The sequence below is a fragment of the Trachurus japonicus genome, chromosome 8 (assembly GCF_045865225.1).
Source record: "Trachurus japonicus isolate A0001 chromosome 8, Traja_1.0".
NCBI lineage: Eukaryota > Metazoa > Chordata > Actinopteri > Carangiformes > Carangidae > Trachurus > Trachurus japonicus.
The window spans coordinates 30,797,063-30,818,648 of record NC_140914.1 but is presented as its reverse complement, the minus strand read 5'-3'; the positions used below and the strand labels follow the sequence as shown (position 1 = coordinate 30,818,648).

The window sequence follows — 21,586 nt, the reverse complement described above, 5'->3', positions numbered from 1 at the left end:
GATCACCGGGGCTCCATTTTTTACTAGGAGCACAGTGGACCCTAACTTAAAGGTACATTGTGTAGGAATTACTCCCATCTAGCTTTGTTGTTGTATATCGCAAGCAACTCAATCGTATTTTTCATGCTGCATTCACATGAAATTGGGCAGACGGCAGACGGACGACAGCCGCTGCACGTAACGACATAAACAAGCCTCTATGTGAACAAGTGGTCCGTCAACACGAGGCAAAACAATACACCTGACAATATGTTGTCATGGCGATGTCGTTTACCGGCTTTCTCTCGACTTCTGTGACTAAAATGAAATCTGGTTTGTTACCGACGGCCGTCTGCCAGACTGCAGGTGAATGCAGCATCAGTGTAACGCTCCATTCCTCCTCACTGCACTTGCACCGTCTCTAATTTTAGGGGCAGTCTGGAGCCTTGATCATGTTTTTCTGCAAAACAAAGTGATTCTATAAAAGTGAATAAACATGTTGGGACAGAAAATCACATAAGGGACTGGTGGTTGGTGATGACGGTGATGACGGTGATGACGGTGATGACGGTGATGACGGTGATGACGGTGACAGCAGGAGTGTGACTGTAGCAGCTCATGTCAGCAAGGAGCAGAGCTAGGACAGATCAGAGAGACTCAGCTCCTCTGATATCTGGACTGTGCGAAATTGTCCCGAAAAAAATAAAATAAGTCTATTTTTCAAGCTTGTTTGTAGCAGAAGCTTCTCTGAGTTACAGGTCTCGGCGTAGCAGTGCATGTCCATATAATGGTTGCAAATGGATACCAACTGTCCTTGTAACAAAAAGTCGTATGTAATGTCCGTCTTGTAATTGTCCCAAAAAAAATTAAATAAGTCTATATTTCAAGCTTGTTTGTAGCGGTTTGTCCTCTTCCCGGTTCGTCTTTGGACGAACCAGGAGCTTCCGCTACAAACAAGCTTGAAATATAGACTTATTTAATTTTTTTCGGGACAATTTCGCATTTCGGGGCTTCAATACAAGACGGACATTACATATGAGCAGCATGGAGGTATTTGGATGTTTTTTGGTGTGTCAGACAGTTGGTATCCATTTGCAACCGTTATATGGACATGCACTGCTACGCCGAGACCCCCTGTAACTCAGAGAAGCCACGGAGGACTCTGAAACTTCTCCCAGCCCTTAGTCCACATGAGGGTGAGTAGATAATGAGTGAAATTTGAATTTTTGGTGAACTATCCCTTTAACTATTATCTCTTTACACTGTTCCATTCAGCTTGTTCAGATCTGGAACGTTCGGTCTGTTTGGTGCTGTAGATCGGTGTACTGTAGAACTCTGGGGGAGCTGTTGTTGCTGTGAACCCCTCAGTGTCTATTGAGCACACTGACAATAAAGCTTTGATTCTTGAATCTTACCTAAACTGATGCGGCTGTCTTACATAAAAAAATCTTGTAGATTCTCCTCCAGCCAGCAGAGGGCAACGACCACTAACGGAGCACTGAGGTTCCTACATGTTGTAAACACACAGAGTTCAGACCTCTAGACCCTGGACTGACCTGACCCGGACTGCTCTGGTATGCAGGCTGGTGAACTCATGTTTACCACCGCAGATGTTACACTGACAAACGTTTCACAGGAGCGTGTTGTGACATTTAATTTCAATGTGCTGACATGAGATACTGACCAGGAAACCTCAAACCTGTGAAGCGGAAGTCACAGCAAGGCTGAGCTCATGCAGGCCCTCACAATACACAGACTGATCCTTTAAACCAATGACTTCTTCTTTTCTAAAGCTCCGTCTCTGTCATTAGTTTACTGAGCTGCACACACACACACAGACCAGGAAGTGAGGGCTCCTTCTGTTTTCCATGTCATTTGAATGCTGCGGGGCAAATCTCTAATCCACAAACCCTGGAGACCTCCAACCACAGTGACACACACACACACACACACACACACACACACATACACACACAGAAACACACACCCTCTCTCACTCTTGGTGGCCTCCTTTACACAATCTGTTCAAGGCTGGAATGTCGGGCCTCTCCTTCTCTCTCTCTTCTGTTTATCAATGTTTTTATTTCCCACTTGAACAAAAATGGACATAACTAGTGAAGCACTGATCCAGCTTTTTCAGTCCCAATGCTGATACTGATACTGATACTGATACCGATCCAATACCATTATTGAATTAATGAACTGTATAACTCGCTGTGTGGAGGACAGTGAAGGCATCAGGCTTGACTTTAACTTTACTTTCCTAACTTTGTAGACAGTACACCTCACAAACATACATCTTGTATTGCCTGTGTTGCTGTATGGCTTGGGCGGTCCACCTCTTATGGTTTTATGGCATTTGTGACTTGTCTCTTCTATATTGTTTTGTGAAGCACTTTGTAAACTTGTGTTTTTAAAGGTGCTATATAAATAAAGTGATATTGGATCAGTGCATCCTTAAGCCTGCCACACACATAAAGATAATCGGGCTGATTTTGCCCCGATTTTCCCCCTTCCGACCACGGACAGACACCGCCCGATTATCTTAAGGTCTTAAGATTATCTTATAAGATTCTCTTGTAGTGTGTGGTGTGTTAAGAGTCAAAATTCCCCCGACAATCGGCTCGGAAAACGTTCGGCGCCGATAATCGTAAGTATTAAACATGTTCAATATTTACGATTATCGGGGCCGACTTCGGTGGCCATTTCAATCAAAAGTCATCTTGTGTGTGGAGAGCCGGTGTTGTGCGGAGATTTGTTACCATTAGTTGTCAGTGCAAGCTGTTTTTCGATCTGCAGGGCAGAGATACAAGCCGCTCAGCTATGGAGGCTCATGGTATTTCTGGCTTTCCCTCATCAAACTCATCAAATACACAATCCAACAACTCCAAAACGCTCTGGTGGACAAGTTGTGACCTGCACATTCACCACGCTATGAGATAATAACGGAACATTAAGACACAGAGTTGTTTTGCAGGCAAATGTGTAGCCGGAACTACATCCCAGACACGGCTGCTGGGCGGAGTGATTTCAAAAGCGCAAGTAGTACTGAGTATTTGCTTTGTGTGTCGTAATGTTACACAATTATACGTTATTATTTCATAGCGTGGCAAATGTGCAGGTCACAACTTGTACATGAGAGCGTTTTGTTGTTCGATTGTGTATTTGATGAAAATACATCAGGAAACATGGAAATACCATGAGCCTCCATTGCGTTAGCTGAGCAGCTCGTATCTCTGCCCCGCCAATCGAAAAACAGCTTGCACCGACAATTAAAGGTAACAAACCTACTGCTATGACTATAGGGATTATGGCAATGGGCCAATTTGACAAAATGTTGAAATATCCCTTTAAGATGTAGAAAACAAGAGATTATGAAATCACAACAGGCCGTTCACAGCATGAGTCACATGTTCACATTCACCTCTTTAGCCTAATTTCCATTAGCTGCTGATAACTCCCTATAAAGTTGGAGTCTGTTTCTGACACAACCTTATGGCTGCATAGTGTCCTAGTGTCTGTTCTGCAGTCAGTGGTGTATTCTACAGAGCCAGCATGGTGACACTGACACTGATGCTGTTGTTTGACACACGCCGCCTCTGATTCCCCACCGCCATCAGTGCAAAGGCAGAATAATGAGGGTCTTGTGTTTAGCAGCTGTCTGACTGATGAGGCTGAAGTTCCCTGTTTCATGATCCATTTCTGATCTACGGACACGACAGAGCATCAGCTGTTAAATGAGACGCTTCCGTCCGCGCCGTGGAGATCCGTCAAATCCTCGTCGTAGAGGAAACTTGAGAGGAAAACCAAACCGAGCTCCGACAGAAACAACTGAGCTGCAAGTAAACTGAATGAAATACTGGACCTGCTGAGGTCGGAAATAAATTCACTGTGTTGTGGAGAAATGTTGTGAGTGAACGGTTGTCAGGGCCAGTTAACTACTGAATTAATGAAGTGAGTGAGTCCCGGGCTGCAACAAACCCTCTGTCAGTGGCCTGCAGGCCTGGAGCGCACACCACTGATTTATCTCTGAACAACTGAGAGACTGGATCTCTATTTAAATACAGATCTCTGATGATAAAGACATAGTTCTTCTTCCAGTTGTAGCTACAGTGACAGGACACAGACCATGATCCAGATCTTCACAGACGGACAGTAGCACTCTAACAACCAAACACAGGCTGACTTATCTCCTGACCCTACTCTCAGCCTATTTTGGCCGTTTTTGAATACTTTGGATTTTGCCTTTATGTACCCCATACAAAAATGTTCACCATACCCATGTTTGGTATCTTTTCTTTTCAGCACAACTTCACCTATATGATCAGACAATTATTGTTTTAATTTTAACCAACTTTATTAAAATACTTGGCCCGAAAATCAGGTAGAGAAGCATCAGCTGATTCCAGCACTTGACAAATATATGCTCATTATTACACGGCTCTTTTGAATGCTGCTCTCTGATTGGTCCATCGCTGCGTTCTACGGTCTGTTATTTCTGTATAATGGCCGTCGTCAAGTATAACAGATCGTTGCTAGGGACGCCGCTCTGATCAGAGGAGCACATAAAGAGAAACAATGCAGGATATTTACCTTATGTTTCATTTTTACCGTCATTAACCAGCTTCGGACTAATATTGATGTTAGGTAAATGACTTGTAACTTGTTACCCGTAAACAGTAAAGGCAGTTTATCTCTTGTTTATGACAGATACGACTACACACAACACACACACCGTAACACGTGTATGGTAATCCATCGATCCACTGAAGGCTTCAAATGCACGACAGGAGGCTCAGCAAAACAGCCGACGTGACCAGTCATGCAGATTCGCTAAATGATGCAACTCTAAATCGATGAACGTCGTATTTTGATCAACATTATGTTTCAAATGAATCATTTCACTCGTAAACCGTGTAATAAGCGGGATAATGTATAGTTGGTCGGTTGTTATGGAGAAATAAACCCAGGCAGGTTGGATGGAAATATTTTTGTTCTATCAAATTATAACAATCATATCTCCAGTTTGACATGGTCTATCAACGTAAAACCAAAACTGGGAGAGAGTTTCAAATCTGCTCTTCGGAGTGAAGTTGCCAGCAGCGTCCAGGTGACCTAGTTTTTTTTGTTATGGCGCTTCGAAAATTAGACAACCTCTCCATCTGTGACAGGAATGCACTGATTGATGCAGCTGTAAGTGTATGTGCAGGGTGCATAGTGGAACAGGTTCAGGCCACATTCAGTCTGAAGTCTAAAGCCAGGCTCTCCTGTAGGCTTCTACAAAGGTGGATCTCTTTTAACCCGGCTAGATCACCATGGTAACTTATGCTTAGTTACCAATTGGCTATAAACCTAATTGGCTATAAAACTGTTTAACTATTTAACTCATTTACAGCTGCGTCACCTTTACTTTGAAAGTCCAGTGGAGCTGGATCAGAACGGAGCGTTGGACCGGAGGGAGAGAGATGTTCAGCTGAGGGAATACGCTCCAGATTAGGCTATAGCCTGTTTTTTACTTTTATATACAGTCACCACTGAAAGAAGTTGTGCGCTCGCAGCAGTCAGATAATCAGATGGATAATCGGTAAAGTTAATAATTTCACTAAATGTGGCCATGAATAAATTAATTTTGATGCTTCACCTGTTATATCTTTACCGTACACGCTCAACAGACTGGCTCACACTGCAGGTTCCCTCTGTTAACACCGAACTTGGAAAGACCAGCTTCTCTTACTGTGCACCTACAACCTGGAACACTCTGCAAAATCACTTGAAACTTACCTCACTTTTATCAATAGGACAATTTAAAGCCATAACTACATCTTATTTTACCTCTAACTGCTAGTGCTTTTAACTATGTTTCAATTTACCCTAGTCACCTTTAAATTCTGGTATTCTGTTATGTTTTTGTATGTTTCAAATGTCTTGTCTTCTGTCCTTATATGTTTTGTGTTTCCTCCCGTCTATATTGTAAATGAGGTTACTCCTCAATATATCTCAGAGTTTAAATAGAGGTTATGAAATGAAATTAAATATAGCAGTGTTGCACAAATGCAAATCTTGAATAAGTCTACGCTGTTTTCACATTTAAGGAGGTCTTTGTTGTCTTTGTACAGAGACAATATGAGATTTGCTTGTAGCTACAGCAGCTAAAAGACCCACTATTTCCATACACACACCCAGCCTCGCTTTCAAGTCAGTGAAATATATGAAAACAATATAAAACACAAGTTAAAAATGAGAGTTGTTGTTGCTCTAGTTTATTTAGTTTAAATGAATAAAGCTTCATATTTAAAAGTAGCGCAATGTAGAGCTGTCAGAAATGAAAAGCAACCTCCTCTCTTGTTGCAACACTGTTGCTTCAGGCTGCGATCAGGCTTTTTTCTATCGCTCAAACTCTCTCCATTAAAACAACCTGCTCCTGTTGTCGCTCCATTTCGTGCGGATGTAGAATAATATGACGCCAAACGCCTCCTTTGATGTGAACGCGCACAGAGCATGAAGCTGAGAGCCGGACTTAACAAACCAAGTTGATAAAGCTTCGTAGTACCGTGGTAACTCGAACCAGGGCTTGAGGTTTAGTTGAGCTGCATCATGAACACAAAGCCTGGCCATGTTGAGCCTCTGGTCTCTGCTGGATGTAAACACAGTGTGGACAGAGCTACACAGCAGCTTCTCCCCTGTCAGGCCTCCACAGCAGCAGATGTATCCAGGCTAACTTCTCTGGTTACCCTCTGGCTGTAATATTAGCTGCAGAGTTAACTGAGGCTGACCACTACAGCTGCCTCTGTCTGTTGTACAGATCCATCAAGTGTCTCTGGCTGTTGCTTAACTCTATTTACAACTTCAGTTGATACAAAAAACACACAAAGGAGATGATGGTTTCTCCATGAGGTGTTTGTCTTGGACCGGTGTATTTTGTCATTCAGACTATCTGATTAAAATAAGAAGAGTTGGGATCTTTCCATCCGTACTGTCTGCAGAAATTGAAAATAAAAATAATTTAAAAAATAAAAAAAAGTCAGTGCCTCTCCCCAAAAAGAAGAGTGGAAAAAAGCTGATCAAGCATCGTCTTATCAGCGAGCTGAGAGCTGAGAGGAGGAGATGTGAATCTGTCTCTGATCCATGGAGAGAGAAAAGACGACGGCTGACTTCAGGACAATCTGATGTGTGTCTCCGACCGCAGCACAGACGGATCACAGCGCCGCATATCTGAGCGTTCATGTGACACGTAACTCTGCTCCACCTCCACAGCCCACAGAGCTCAGCAGCCTCTCAGCCCCCCTCCCCCACCTCTCAGCACATACAGAGAGTCCACAGCGTTACGGCTCAGTCTGGCTCCTCTGACCGAGCGGCCCTTCCTTTCAGGACCTTCACAAAAACGCTGCAGCAGCAGCAGGGCCAACAACACCACTGACTCCTCCCACTGCCGCCACAAGCCCCTCCCACTATTCACATCACTGTCATCTTCTACCTCTGGGCCAGAACCTCCAGACTGTTCTCCCCTTGAGAGGTTGGACTGTTTACTGCCTCCTGCAGAGCTGTGCAGACTCACACACACACACACTGGGACCATCCAACTCACTAATAGTCTACTTGCCAGCCCATAGGGCCCCATTGTGAACCCGGAAATGTTGAGTACCCCAAAGTTTTATGTTAGAAATATTCAGAAACTATCAGATGCTAATGTATACTAGCATATACAGCACCTGATGGGCAGCACCTGGGGGCACCAGAAGCTCAAAAAAAGAGTCAATAGCAACAGCAGAATGAGCTGTTAAGGTCTGATAAGATTTGTTTCTCACAACCTCGAACAGAGAAAGCTCTGTGGACCCCCTGAAATCCTGAAATCCTGAAATCCTGAAATCCTGAAATCCTGAAACTCTGACACCCCCGTGAGGGGGGCCCGGACCCCAGGTTGGGAACCAATAGGTTAAAGCCATGTCCTCTTCTGAGCAACATTATACTGTAACAATCTAGTTTATAAGTTGAATGCATTTTTAATTATTTCAAATACTTGAGTTATATGTCCAACCAGCATCCTCTAAAACATAAGATTTGGCTTAAAATCCATCAAAATCGGCCCACTGGCGGTTAAAATCTGGTTACTTCCAGTTTAGACAGCCATTTTGAATTTAGAAAATGTCAGAAATGGATTCAGCATCATCAATAACCCCTAAAACCACTCCAATACTGCCCAGACCAGCCAAGCAGTTGCCCTTATAGGCTATTATGCTCATTTATGCTAATTGTGTCAATTATGCTAACTGCCCAATATAAGTTAGCATCCGACAGTTTCTGAATGCTGGGGACCCATACTATATATTTCTAACATAAAACTTTGGGGTACTCATTGTTGGCAAGTAGACTATACACTACACACTAACACCCAACATTATTTTAGAAAGTCAAGCTTCTTCACTAATAGATGATCTTTGAGTTCACACAGTCCTGCAGACAGCACAGATGATGTCATCTGCTGAAGGTTTAATGCTCAGTCAGTGAACTGCTGGAATGAGCTCTGCCTCCTGTTTTCAGGCCTCTGGCCGTGTCCAGACTTGGTTGTAACATGCACCTCCACTGGTCTGATCACAGCAGTCGGCTCTACAAACATCTGTCCACACCTGCTTTAAAATGTGTCTCCATTCACCACCAGTGATCAGAGCTCACTTCACTTGCTTTATATGAAAATAAACTAGTATGCTGTTGCTTTTAGCCAATCAATAGACGGGTCTATTGTCAATGTATAGCCCTGCATTTCAGCCCGAGTCTGACAGGGCCTGACACATTTAAAGGGATATTTCAAGATTTTGGCAAATTTTCCTATCGCCATAATCCCTATAGTCATAGCAGTAGGTCCATTACCTTTAATTGTCGGTGCAAGCTGTTTTTAGATCAGCAGGGCAGACGTGAGCTCTGCACAGTGTGCAGTATTTATGGGATTTCCCTCATCAAACTCATCAAATACACAATCCAACAACTCCAAAACACTCTGGTGGACAAGTTGTGACCTGCACATTCACCACGCTATGAGATAATAACGGAACGTTATGAGACTGAGTTGTTTTGGAGGCAAATGCGTAGCCGGAACTACATTCCAGACACGGCTGCTGGGCGGAGTTGACTTCAAAAGCGAAAGTAGTTCCGAGTATTTGCTTCATGTGTCGTAATGTTACAATTATATGATATTATCTCATAGCGTGGTGAATGTGCAGGTCACAACTTGTCCACCAGAGCGTTTTGGAGTTGTTGGATTGTGTATTTAGTTTGATGAGGGAAACGTAGAAATACCATGAGCCTCCGTAGCATAGCACTGAGCAGCTCACGTCTCTGCCCCGCTGATCTCAAAACAGCTTGCACCGACAATTAAAGGTAACGAACCTACTCCTAAGACTATAGGGATTATGGCAATAGGCCAATTTGCCAAAATCTTGAACTATCCCTTTAAGCCCCTGGTCTTCAGGCCAATTTCTTACATCACAGCTATGATAGGACTTGGACTTGACGACATGTGCATCTAAAGAACTAAAGAATGTGGACACATGTGGCCCAGACCGTCTCTACCGGAGTGATTGGATCCAATGTCCAGATCACCTGAGATGTGAACATGAAGTGACCGAGGCTGAGCAGCATCATCGCTACCTCAGCCAAATCAAACTGAATGGTCAGACCGACACTGGTGAAATTACAAAGAAGATGTAGGAAATGAAAGATGAAAACAGTGGGAACCAAATATGTCAATGGTGATTATAGTGAATATAATAGGAGAGGTTGCATCCATACACACTCCTCCAGTAGCTGTGTGTGGATGAACGGTACTCACCGATGGGGATGGAGGAGATCTGGGTGTAGATATCCAGCATGCGGTTTCCATCCACATCCACCAGGTAGTTCCCCCTGCTCTCCTCATAGTTACAGAAGAAGTTGATGGCACCGACGTTCTGGAGAGAGAGAACAGGTGTAAGATCCAACAGCAGACAGAGACTGACACAAACACACACACACACACACACACACACACACACACACAACAACCACAGCTGCTACATGACAGAGGTCATCAGTGTAGAGAAACACACAGTCTATCCCTGTCACACAACTTCACATCTAACTGACTCTAACACCTCCAGAGATGTTCAGGGAACACACGTAGAAACAGACACCGAGTCTGAGCACAACAAGACTGTCCAATGCCGATCAGCTGATTCCTATGGGGCACTGTTTAACTCACTGGGTTGACCATGCGCCCCACATGCAGAGGCTAAACTCTCTCCTGTCAATTAAAGGCAAAAAGCCTCTTTTAAATGTGACTTTAAAGATTTTATTTCTCCTTAAGTGAGTTGCTTAAGGAGAAACTTAACAGAATCTTTGGTAAGGGAGATGTTAAAGGAGAATTCTGGTCATTTTTGACCCCTAAATCGTTGTGCTGATGGTCACCCAGTGTTGGTTGGAGCAAAAAACGCGACTAAAATTGATGCAGGCAAACCAGAGTTACACCATGGCTAGACGGCGCTAGGGATAGCCACAACCCTAACCTATGGGGGCAATTCTTTCAACCACAAAAAACAACCAAATATCTATGGTACATGACTGGAATCCTTATGACACACCACTGAACTCATATAGTGTACAGTAGAAACAGTACAAACTTTGTGTTTTTGCATGTAGTCACTCACCTCAGATAGCCGAACTCTGAAACATCCTGGAAAGACATTACTATACTACTTATATTTATTTACAAAAATAAATGGTGGATCAGTGCAGTGGTACTGTCCATAATATCTCTGACCGTTTATTTTTAGAAAGAAATTATCACAACAGGGAAAAAGTGTTTGTTTCTGTGGCGGGTAGAGCAGGCGCTCTGCAATCGTATAGTAATGTCTTTCCAGGACGTTTCAGAGTTGGGCTGTCTGAGGTGAGTGACTATATGCAAAAACACAAAGTTTACTGTTTATACTGTTTATACTGTACACTATATGAGTTCAGTGGTGTCTCGTAAGGATTCCAGTCATGTACCATAGATATTTGATTGTTTTTTGAGTGTTTGTTGTGGTTGAAAGAATTGTCCCTATAGTTTAGCGTTGTGGCTATCCCTAGCGCCGTCTAGCTATGGTGTAACTCTGGTTTGCCTGCATCAATTCTTGCCGCGTTTTTTGCTCCCCCCAACACTGGGTGACCATCAGGACAACGGTTTAGGAGTCAAAAATGACCGGAATTCTCCTTTAACTTCTCCCTTACCAAAGAGTCTGTTAAGTTTCTCCTTAAGCAACTCACTTGAGGAGAAAGAAAATCTTTAAAGTCACATTTAAAAGAAGTGCGACCAGCCTCTGGTGCAGACAATGATGTCACAGCGCTGAAATCAGAGCAACAGATGCAGTAGTTTTGCATATGCAAAAACACTGATGAAACATGGTTTGCATGTAAGTGTGCACGCACGCACACACACACCTACGCCCACATGTGCACACACATCAACTGTGAAGAGACGAAGCCGACTCGGCTGCAGTGTACAGTAGAGCTACTGTATGTGGAGCAGCATAAACGCTGCAGGGTTTATCTAACTAGTTCACTGAGTTAATATAATTGGAGATCCCATCTGGCTACACACACACACACACACACACACACACACACACACACACACACACACACACACACACACACACACACACACACACACACACACACACACACACACACACACACACACACACACACACACACACACACACACACACACACACACACACACACACACACACACACACACGGGCTTTGTTTACAGTCTTTATGTTTGACAGAGGTCCGGCTGCAGAGAGAAAACTGATCTGAACTGATCACATTCTCCTCCCCCTCCTCCTTTGATGATGATGATGATGATGATGATGATGATGATGATGAAGAGTCTCCAGAGCTACTCTGTCTTCAGTGTGAACAGGTCAACTCCTCGCTGCTCTACAGGACTTTCTCAGCTTCATCTCTGACCAGCAGCGATGGTAAAATGACACTAATTCCCCCTCCTCCTCCTCCTGTGCGATGCCCCGGCGTTGCTATGATGACCCTGGGAGGTTGCCATGACAACTGTTTCTGTAGCGTATGAGCCAAACTCTTTCTGTCGGCCTTAACTGCCCGCTGCTTATTCAGGCCCTTCAGCTGAAGCCGATGAGCAGCGGCGGTGTAACTGTGTAAAAGCCCTTTCACACATCATGGTTGAGTAGGTGCACACAGTTTGAACCATGTGACACATCAGGAGGAAACACCAGAGGCAAAGTCGCCTACTGCTGCAGACACACACTAAAACACACAAACACACTAAAACACACAAACACACTCACCTGGATTTCTCCCAGTTGTTTTGTCAGCTCCTATGGGTTGAAATGAATAAAGTTATTGAGACTCAATAAAGACATATTTGTGTTTTTAATCATCTTTGTGTGTTTATGATCTTGTCTTTCTGTTGTGAGGACCAGTTTGGGTTTTAAACTATCATTGTGGGCAGATTTAAAGGTGCCATCTGTAGGTTTTTACTATTGCAGTGAGTCACACTAGAAACTGAAATTAAGATCGACATTTTTATCCACTTTTAACTAACACTTTTACAGCTGCATCTCAATAAATTAGAATATCATGGAAAAGTTTTTTTAAGTAGTTCAATTCAAATAGTGAAACTCATATCATACAGATCCATTACACACAGACTGAAATATTTCATGTCTTTATTTCTTTTAATTGTAATGATTATTGCTTATATTCACAAATAACCTGATGATGTCACAATCTAATCAGCTGATCAACTCCTGCAAATGTTTCCTGAGCCTTTAAATGGTCTCAGAAGCCTTGTTCAGACTGCAGCACAAATCCCACTTTTTGGCAAATCTGACCAAGATCCGATCTCACAACATTACATGTTGCAACTGATCAGATCCGATGCGTCCATGGCATATCATGTGTCTCATCCACATTGGTTTCTACGGTAACAAACAAACAAACTAAATGGATGAGAGGGAAGTGGGCGTGTTCATGTCCTGTTATGTGGAGCCGTGGCGTAAATAAACTGCTAATTGCAGGAAAGCGACAGAAAGGTGACTGCTGAGCTGTGCCTCATTCCAATGATGCCTTCCAACTCTCTGGAATTACATTGTCCATCTTGTGTCGCACTGCGAGTGACACAAAAGACGCTTCCAAATCTGAACAACAACACCGTTCGCATTGAATCGGATCTCTACAGTACAAATCCGATCAGAATCGCATTTGAAACTCCGTGTGTGGTTTGAAGCCGTATTGGAAAAATCGGATTTCATGTGGTTTTTGGCTGTTCAGACTGTCAGGAAATCAAACTAGATAAAAGGGTTAATAAAAGGCATAATAGGATTTGGAGTGGCAGTGTGGAAAAGGCCTCCACCCTCAGTCAGGACGCTGTCTAACCTGCTCATCAGACACCAACCGGTCCTTCTGATTCGGTTTTTGTTTTCTACAAAAGTTGACATGGTCACCAGCTCTTAACGTGTTGTTCTAACTCGTAATACTGGTTTAAGCACAACTAGTGAATGCATGAAAACGAGTCACAACTGATGCAATTTGTGTGTGTGTGTGTGTGTGTGTGTGTGTGTGTGTGTGTGTGTGTGTTTTACATCTGATCGTGGCCCAGGGACTGAAGTTTTCATGGAGGGTCCATCGTAGTCAAAGTCCGCCTGGGTCTGTGGTGCTGCTTTACTGACGAATCTGCATCCTGCAGGAGACAAGACAATAAATCAGCAATACACAGAGAGAGAGAGTGAGAGTTCACTAACACCACTGTCTGCACATGTGGACATCAGGTTCTGGTGTCAGGGATCTGAATCGGTCTTTCCAACAGGTTTCAACCATCTATTGGAGCTGTGGTAGTCCAGTTGAAACCGGGTCAGTGGGTCAGTCAGTCAGGCCTCCGCTCTTCTCTTACTCCACTTCTGATGGAGGCCAATTGAGGCCTTTACTTCAATAAAAGTGCATTCCACAGACTGGAAGCCACATCAATTATACATGAGTGTGATACAGAGCTGTACAGTTACACTAAGTGACTCAACACACACACTGTTGTTGTGAGCTTCAGTCAGGAGAACGGGGAACTTCATGGCTTCATCTCTCAATGTGAATCAGTCTGAGACCAACTGCTGCTCCCACATGAGACCTTCACCTGAGACTGTTGGGGAGTAATTAATTAACAGTGAAACCTCACCGGTGCTGGGACTGAACCGACTCTATAATCATGGAGCTGAAGACGAAGTTCAGATGAGCTGTTAGCTGCAGTTATTGGGGGACCACTACATTTTACTGTAGACTTACACTTCAGGGTACAGGTGCAGCCTGATGGATCTCTTACATTAAGGGGCTGTGCAGAACTTAGCAGTACTTAAAGCTGTACAGAAAAGAAAATTGAATTTAAGCCCACTCTGGGTCATAAAATTAGTGTAATAACTCATCTATCAGACGATGTAGGCCAAACTTTGTGCAAAATTCTATTTTTGATTAAATCCGGGATGAAAGTGTGTTTTTTTTCGTATTGGATAATGCAGGCGCACGGATTATACGTCAGCCTGCTCACCATTCATCAGCCACTGATATTGGATCCGTCATCTGTCATTCAAACGTCTGAGGCAACACACACACGGAGCTTGGTCTCACCCCAAGCTTTGAATATCCCGCCTGATCGATAACGACCAATCAAATTCATTTTCCTTACTCGGGTAAACTCGTGACAACTTGGCGCGACAAACAGGACAAACGGCCATTTCTGTACACCTTTAAAGGGTCATAGCTACACAACTTTTTCATCACAACGATACATTTTTCACAGAACATCTATAGAGGTGTAGAATAAAAGTAGCCTGTTTATTTTACTGAAAACCTTTTTATGGTATAGAAATATTTGTTTTATAAATTTTGACGGGTCCAAAATATATAAATGTTTACATCTGGTTACATTGGCAACGTCGGCATGAAATGATCTCTGCGCCAACAGCATTAGTACGTTGATGTCACGTGAAGTGGAGCTCAGGGCCAGATCGTGATAGCTCTTTGAAGAAATGGCATTGTGCTAATGCTAATGCTAACTAACAGTCAGCCGGTGCTGTGACGTTTCCGGTGCAGGTGTGATGCTGTGGGTTTGTCGGGTTCGTCTGCGGGTGAGTTAGTGTGAAATGATTCAGATTCTTCCAGTCCACCGTTAACACCGGAGCTGCTGCTCGTTAAATACGGTTAGCGTTAGCTTAGCTTTAGCTACTAGCCGCTCCCTATAGGTGTTACCTGGCAACTAGTACAATTGAAGGTTGGAGTGAGAACGAGCGAGTGTGAGTGCAACACCTACTGGTCGGGAGGAATTAAACTTGTAGGCAGCTAACACCTTTAACAGTGCACAGTCATCGTCTCCAGCTGTTCTGAGTTCCATATTTAGCCTCAAGCCCAATGTTGTTATCACAGTAGATAAAGACAGACATAGAAAACAATAGAGATGAGCTGAGTCATGGTCTAATGTGCCAGCGTACACCTCGTCTCTGTGCACACAGCCCCTGGACTCTCCTGTCTTCTTCCTGAAACTGATAACAGGTTTCTCAGCTTTCTCCTTTCAGGTTTATGACTTAACTACAGTTATTTCAGGAAACTGCAGAGGTCAAGATACAGTAGGTCACCTGCAGTGACAGTGAAGTGGTGTCTTCCTCTGGACACAGCTCTGATGAAATCTATCCCAGTGTTTAACATTGATAATACGAGACACGATGAGTGAAATAATCGGTGGACACCATGGCTGAGCGTTTCCACCTTGAGCTGCAGTGAACCAGTCACAAACTAATAAACACAAATCCATACATCCAGAGTTTCATACATCACAAACCTAAGGAACCAATCCTATCAACTTGTAGACAAGGGGAGAGGGAGGGGCTTAATAAACCTGAACCCTTGACAGTGCAGCGTGGTTTGCCAAAATAATCACAGCTGAATAATGTGCAAAAAACAAAATACAACTAGTGTGATTATTTTGGAGTTATGATTTGATTTTCCCTAATAAAGTTATGAAAATGATAATGATGTGATGTTCGGTCTGTACCAAGCACATGTTACATTACATCTGCAGGTTATGATTTGTAAGTTGGGTCTGTAGCACCACAAAGCTTCATTAATGGTCTGTTCGGAAATATTGAACCTTTATCACTCCTTTATAGCTCTTCTGGCCTCATAGTTTAGATATTGCTGTTGGCCATATTGTGTTTTTTTATCGACAGATTTGAAAGCAGCTTCACACATTGATGATCAAAAACTTCACAGTACTGAATCTCTGTAATGTCACATCCAACAAGATAATGATGACCTTTCTGTAATGTATCCCAGTCTTAGGAAATAGCTAAACCATCACAATAAAAGCATGTATTGTATTGTTGCCCATGATGATTAAAAGAAAGAACATAATGTTTATTATATTATCTGCTGTAATTCAGGCAAAGGTGCAGGGCAGAGGAAACAAGGCCATCAGCTCTTTATCATTTAACAGATTAATCTGAAGGACAGGGAGAATATAAGTTTTAGTGCTTTTTCACTGAGGGCCACTGTGTGATTTATCTGATCTAACCCAGTGGATCATGGTGTTATGACTCATTTTCACTGATGAAAATACAAAACTTGTGTGATTTTCTCTATTTCTTTCAATCTGTTTTACTGATATGTCCAATTATTGATTTTATCTGCACTTTAATTTCAGTTTTTTTTCTCATTTTCAAAGGCATTCTATCATTTTATCTTTATTTGATTAGTAAAATCCTGCCTTCTATTTCTTGTTTTTCTCAGTGATTCACTTTCCTATTGTCTTTTTTTTGTTATAGAAAGAAAAATATATTATTACATGGTTTTTTATTGTTTTGTGTGTAAATGTGTGTTTGAGTGAAGGGTTACGGAAGTTCATGCTTTTATTTTGTAAAGAACTTCCCTTATTCCGCTGAAAAGTGCAAGAATAAAAAAAATAGTCTGATAATTGACTGGCTGATTAAAACAAGCATTTTACCTTAAATCTGAAGAACAGGATTTGTATTGTCTCCTCTGTTAACTCATTGAGTGCCATTGACATGTCAATCAAAATACAACACTTGGGTGCCACAGTTTTCTGCGGCTGGTAAATGGGGTCCGCTGTCGTGCACACTGAGTAATTTTGGGGCTTCTGGGATGTGTAGAACGAAGAAGACTGTAGATCAGAGCAAGAAGTGAAGAAGAAGAAGAAGACGAGTGCGATTGGTACGGAGATAAAAAAGTTGGAAAAAGTTTCTATTTCTAGAGAAAAACGACGGGCAGAGCCTGGAACAAGTGATGGAGGAGGCAGGAAAGGCAAACTGATCTAGATGATCAGTACCAAAATGCCAAAGCAAAAGCGGATGGCGGAGTCGAGGGTTTAGTTTCACCAGCGCACACTGGAAGAAATGTTAAACTTCTAGGAGAGGGTGAAGGGGGGGTGGGTAGGAGAGGGTGAGGGTGCAGCAACTGCAGGAGGAGAAGGAGAGCAGGCATCACTCTGCAGAGTAGGACTCCTACTTTACTATTTTAGTTGTTTTTTTTTATTGTACAATGAATAAAAACATGTGAAATGAAATTTTCAGATGTCTTACATGTTTTTGAAGCCAAAATTAAAACGGATAAATCACTGTTTTTCTTGAGAGACTTTCTTTCACAACAATGCATTTTTCTCAGCTTTCTAGAAAAAAAGTGGGCTCTATTCAATTAAAGATAAATCAAGAATGGAACAAGGTACAAACAAATGTTTCTTTTCCCCTAATTAAATAGTGAGTCTCCTCTTTCCTTTGAGCTATTTGGTGTTTTCAGAGTCATAGTACAAAATATTCTCTGGGTCTTGAACTATTACTCAAAATGCCCCGATACTGGCACATGGCACTGACCATTTTATAAAAGGGCTGGCACTCAGTGAGTTAAGCAAACTGCTCCTCTGACTTGGATATAGAGCTTGCTACTGTGACATAAACAGCCTAATGCGGCGCAATGCATTATGGGAATGTGCGGCTTTTGGAAATTCTGACACTTGGTGTGAACGCAAAATTACATTGAGTTTGGTCTTGGTTGAATACATACGGTCAGTCTGATTGGACAAATTGAAACCTCACTGATATGTGATAATGATATAGGCTATAATAATATAAAATCAGCCCAGTGCGTGATATAGAGCTGATACGAGTTTTATCTGTCTTCATGTTGCCCTTTCATTCATCATCCCGTTACACTCTGAATCAAACAGGTGGGGAATGAGAAATCCGCAGCACTAGTCCGTTGATCACCATGTCTGTAGTGCTGCATGAAGCGGACTAGTGTGATCTGGCTGAGGAAAAAAAAAAAAAACCTGGTGCCCGATGATCCGGGTAGAAAACCAGCACGTAATTTGAATGAGAACAGTAGTAACAAACGAGAGTTTAGCTATATCTATCATGTTTCTCACGCCCTATCACCGTTTAGGGGAGAGTGGGGTAATTTGTGCCATGGGGCAAGTAGTTCCACCCCTGTTATCTAGAAAACCATAGAAGACGTTGGTCATGTGACCACATATTTTTGAAGGGGCATCCATTTCACTCATCCTATCAAGAAGGGAGACACATGGCTTGAGAGGAAAGCACATTTATGTTCAAAAAACAAGTTTTTGCCCTCCAAAGTAAAATTTCTATGATCAAGGTTTTTTGATTGCCATGTTTGAACAATTATAGATAACTTTGAAAACAGTTCACACATGTTTTAGTGCTTTATTAAGCTACACCATGAGTCTATACAGTTAGCATGATGCCAGCTCAAAACAGCTGGGGAATCTTTTTCCTCAAAATGCTGGGCTTGGGGTAATTTGTGCCAAAGGGCCTGGGTTAAGTTGTGCCAGTGGCAGTGCTGTCTGTGTATAGGAGAAACATGGCAGTGGGCACGGATTTGCTTGAAACTTAACATGTGTGATGAGGGACCGCCCCTGAACACACCTGCCCAGTCTGGTTGTGCTCGTAGCTTGGTGGATGAACAAAACATTGCGTTTCTTTGTGCCACAGCCCCCAGTGTGCCTCAGGCCTCCACGACTGCATGGGGACAAGCGAGGACCCGATCATCGCCGCTTCTGGCTTTAATTTTGTATTGAATGTCTTGCTTTTATATAGCATTATCATTTGTGAGATTAAAATGATCTGTTTTACCTCAATTATCAATGGCACAATTTACCCCAGTGGATTCTCTCTAATGGCACAACTTACCCCGCACCGGGGGCAAGTTGTGCCACAAAACCACTTTTTTTTCTAAAGGTATATTTCTGAAACAGTTTATTTAAGATTCAAAGTGATTGTTCCCAGGGATGCACAACATCCTAAACTATATGTACATATTTTAGTTGGGGGCATTATTATAATCCCCTTGCTTTAAAGGCAATTTAAGTAAAAATTGGCACTACTTACCCCGCTCTCCCCTAGACAAATCTGAAATGATTGAGGAAACATTAATATTTGTGTGTGTGTGTGTGTGTGTATGTGTGTTTTGTGTTGCTATGTGTGGTATTTATTCAGTTTGGGGGAATCACAGTGTCTAGAAAGCATCAGTGGCTGCAGCTGACAGGGACAGCTAACGGTAGCTAAGCTAACGGCGGTAGCTAAGCTAACGGTAGCTAAGCTAACGGCGGTAGCTAAGCTAACACCAGGACGTCAGCTGTTAAAACCCTCCCGTTGTGGGACACGACATGAAACTACTCCAGTTAGCTCAGTCATGTTGGAACTCAGATATCCACTAGAAAAAATATTTTTTCATGGACCGTTTATTGAGTCACTGAGTTATTAAAGTTAAACAGCCAACGGTTAGCCCTGCTAATGATAACCATGACTAATTACAAAAACGTGCACACAGAAATAGCAATGTTTGTCCACTCATTGGTTTTATAGACTTTACAAACATCAGATTAGTCTAAACGGTGATATAGTGAGGTGAAAAATGAGATATAGCGAAACTGTCGTCTGTCTATTGTTCTCATGCTGGTTTTCTACCCAGCAGTAGCCTAGTTGTAAACAACGAGGCGATTCGTTCTCAGTGCCGTATTTACCCAGAATGCGTTGCGCTTTTTGCTGTCAAAATCACGTGTGCCAGCAAGGTCTATTGTACTTTTCTATTGACATCTCTCTAATGCTTTGATCATTTATTCAGCTCTGACCTTAATGTAGAACCATGTGAGTCACTGAGGATTTTTGTCCAGTCACTCTGAGACTGTGGATCTCTGTAAACAGTGCCGTATGTAACTGAACCAAACAGATTGAGCCCATTGATGATTGACAGGACAGAGGACCTTTGAGTCAGTGCACAGTGTGGAGCGTGCACACTGATAAATAGCTGGAGCCTGGTCAAACATTTACACTGGTTATGTAAAGTTACTCTGATCCCACGACAATAAAACTCCACATGTAGTGAGAATATTCAAGAAGTGATCAAACACCACAGACACACACACACACAGGGTTGGTGCAGGTGTAGCAGGACGAGCACATGTATTACAGAGATGCACAATGATTAGCTCGTCTTTGTTCATCTGTTAATCTGACTGTCCCTATCTGCATGAGCTGCATTTAAGTTCCAAATAGTCAAAGTAGCAAAAGACAACAGTGCAACAGTGAAACAGTGACCAACAAACAGTTGAAGGTTTAACAAAGTTTAAAAGAAAAAGAGTTGAATAAAGAGATCTCACCTGGAGCGCTGAGCCACAGGTTCTTCTGCAGGGAGAGAGCGAGCTGACGGCTGATCAAGGAGGACGCCATGACAACACTGTCCACGGACAGGAAGGAGAGAGAGACAGAGGCAGCACCTGCCCTCACAGTCCAACTTCACCTGGTCACCTGGAGGAGGGGAGAGAGGGAGAGAGAGAGAGAGAGAGAGAGAGAGAGAGAGAGAGAGAGAGAGAATCATTACTCTGAATAACCTTAAACACACACACGCACACTGAGCCTCCAGCAGTTAGCTCAACACACAACTTCCAGAAGTTTAGCAGCTGAGTCCTGAGACTCCTGTGTGGTTGTAAAGCAGCTCTAGGTTCTATTACATATAATCTATTGATGTGAAAGTATCAAAGCTTCAGTCCAAATACACACAGCCTGTATTCAGAAACTGAGTCAGGTCTTCCTGTTACTTTGTGATGTCAAAAAAAGCATGCTTCAAATGCTTCAAATAAAACACAGAAGAGATGTAAAATGTTTCATTATAGTTTCATTACTGTAAATATACCAAAACATGTGAAATGAAATTTTCAGATGTCTTACATGTTTTTGAAGCCAAAATTAAAACGGATGAATCACTGATTTTCTTGAGAGACTCTCTTTCACAAAAATGCATTTTTCTCAGCTTTCTAGAAAAAAAGTGGTCTTTTTGGTGCAACCAGGCTCTATTCAACTTAAGATAAATCAAGAATGGAACAAGGTACAAACAAATGTTTATTCCCTAATTAAATAGAGAGTCTCCTCTTTCCTTTGAGCCATTTGGTGTTCTCAGAGTCATAGTACAAAATATTCTGTGGGTCTTGAAATATTACTCAAAATGCGTGTCTGTAAATATCCGTTTCACCCAAGCCACTACAAGAGGAGAT

At 42.6% G+C, this 21,586-nt stretch overlaps 1 protein-coding gene across 1 annotated transcript in view; it reads right to left on the bottom strand.

Annotated features, from left to right (window-relative positions):
• The window catches only part of abat (4-aminobutyrate aminotransferase), a 34,135-nt gene extending 13,358 nt beyond the window's left edge, over positions 1–20,777 (bottom strand). The window contains exons 1-4 of the mRNA XM_085785174.1: positions 20,696–20,777; positions 13,611–13,708; positions 12,315–12,344; positions 9,803–9,920 (exon numbers count right to left, since the gene is read on the bottom strand). Of these exons, the coding sequence (XP_085641300.1) occupies positions 9,803–9,920; positions 12,315–12,344; positions 13,611–13,708; positions 20,696–20,765 (316 nt within the window). The 5' untranslated portion in view covers positions 20,766–20,777. The remainder of the gene's footprint in view (positions 1–9,802; positions 9,921–12,314; positions 12,345–13,610; positions 13,709–20,695) is intronic.
• Between the last annotated feature and the right edge of the window lie 809 nt (positions 20,778–21,586).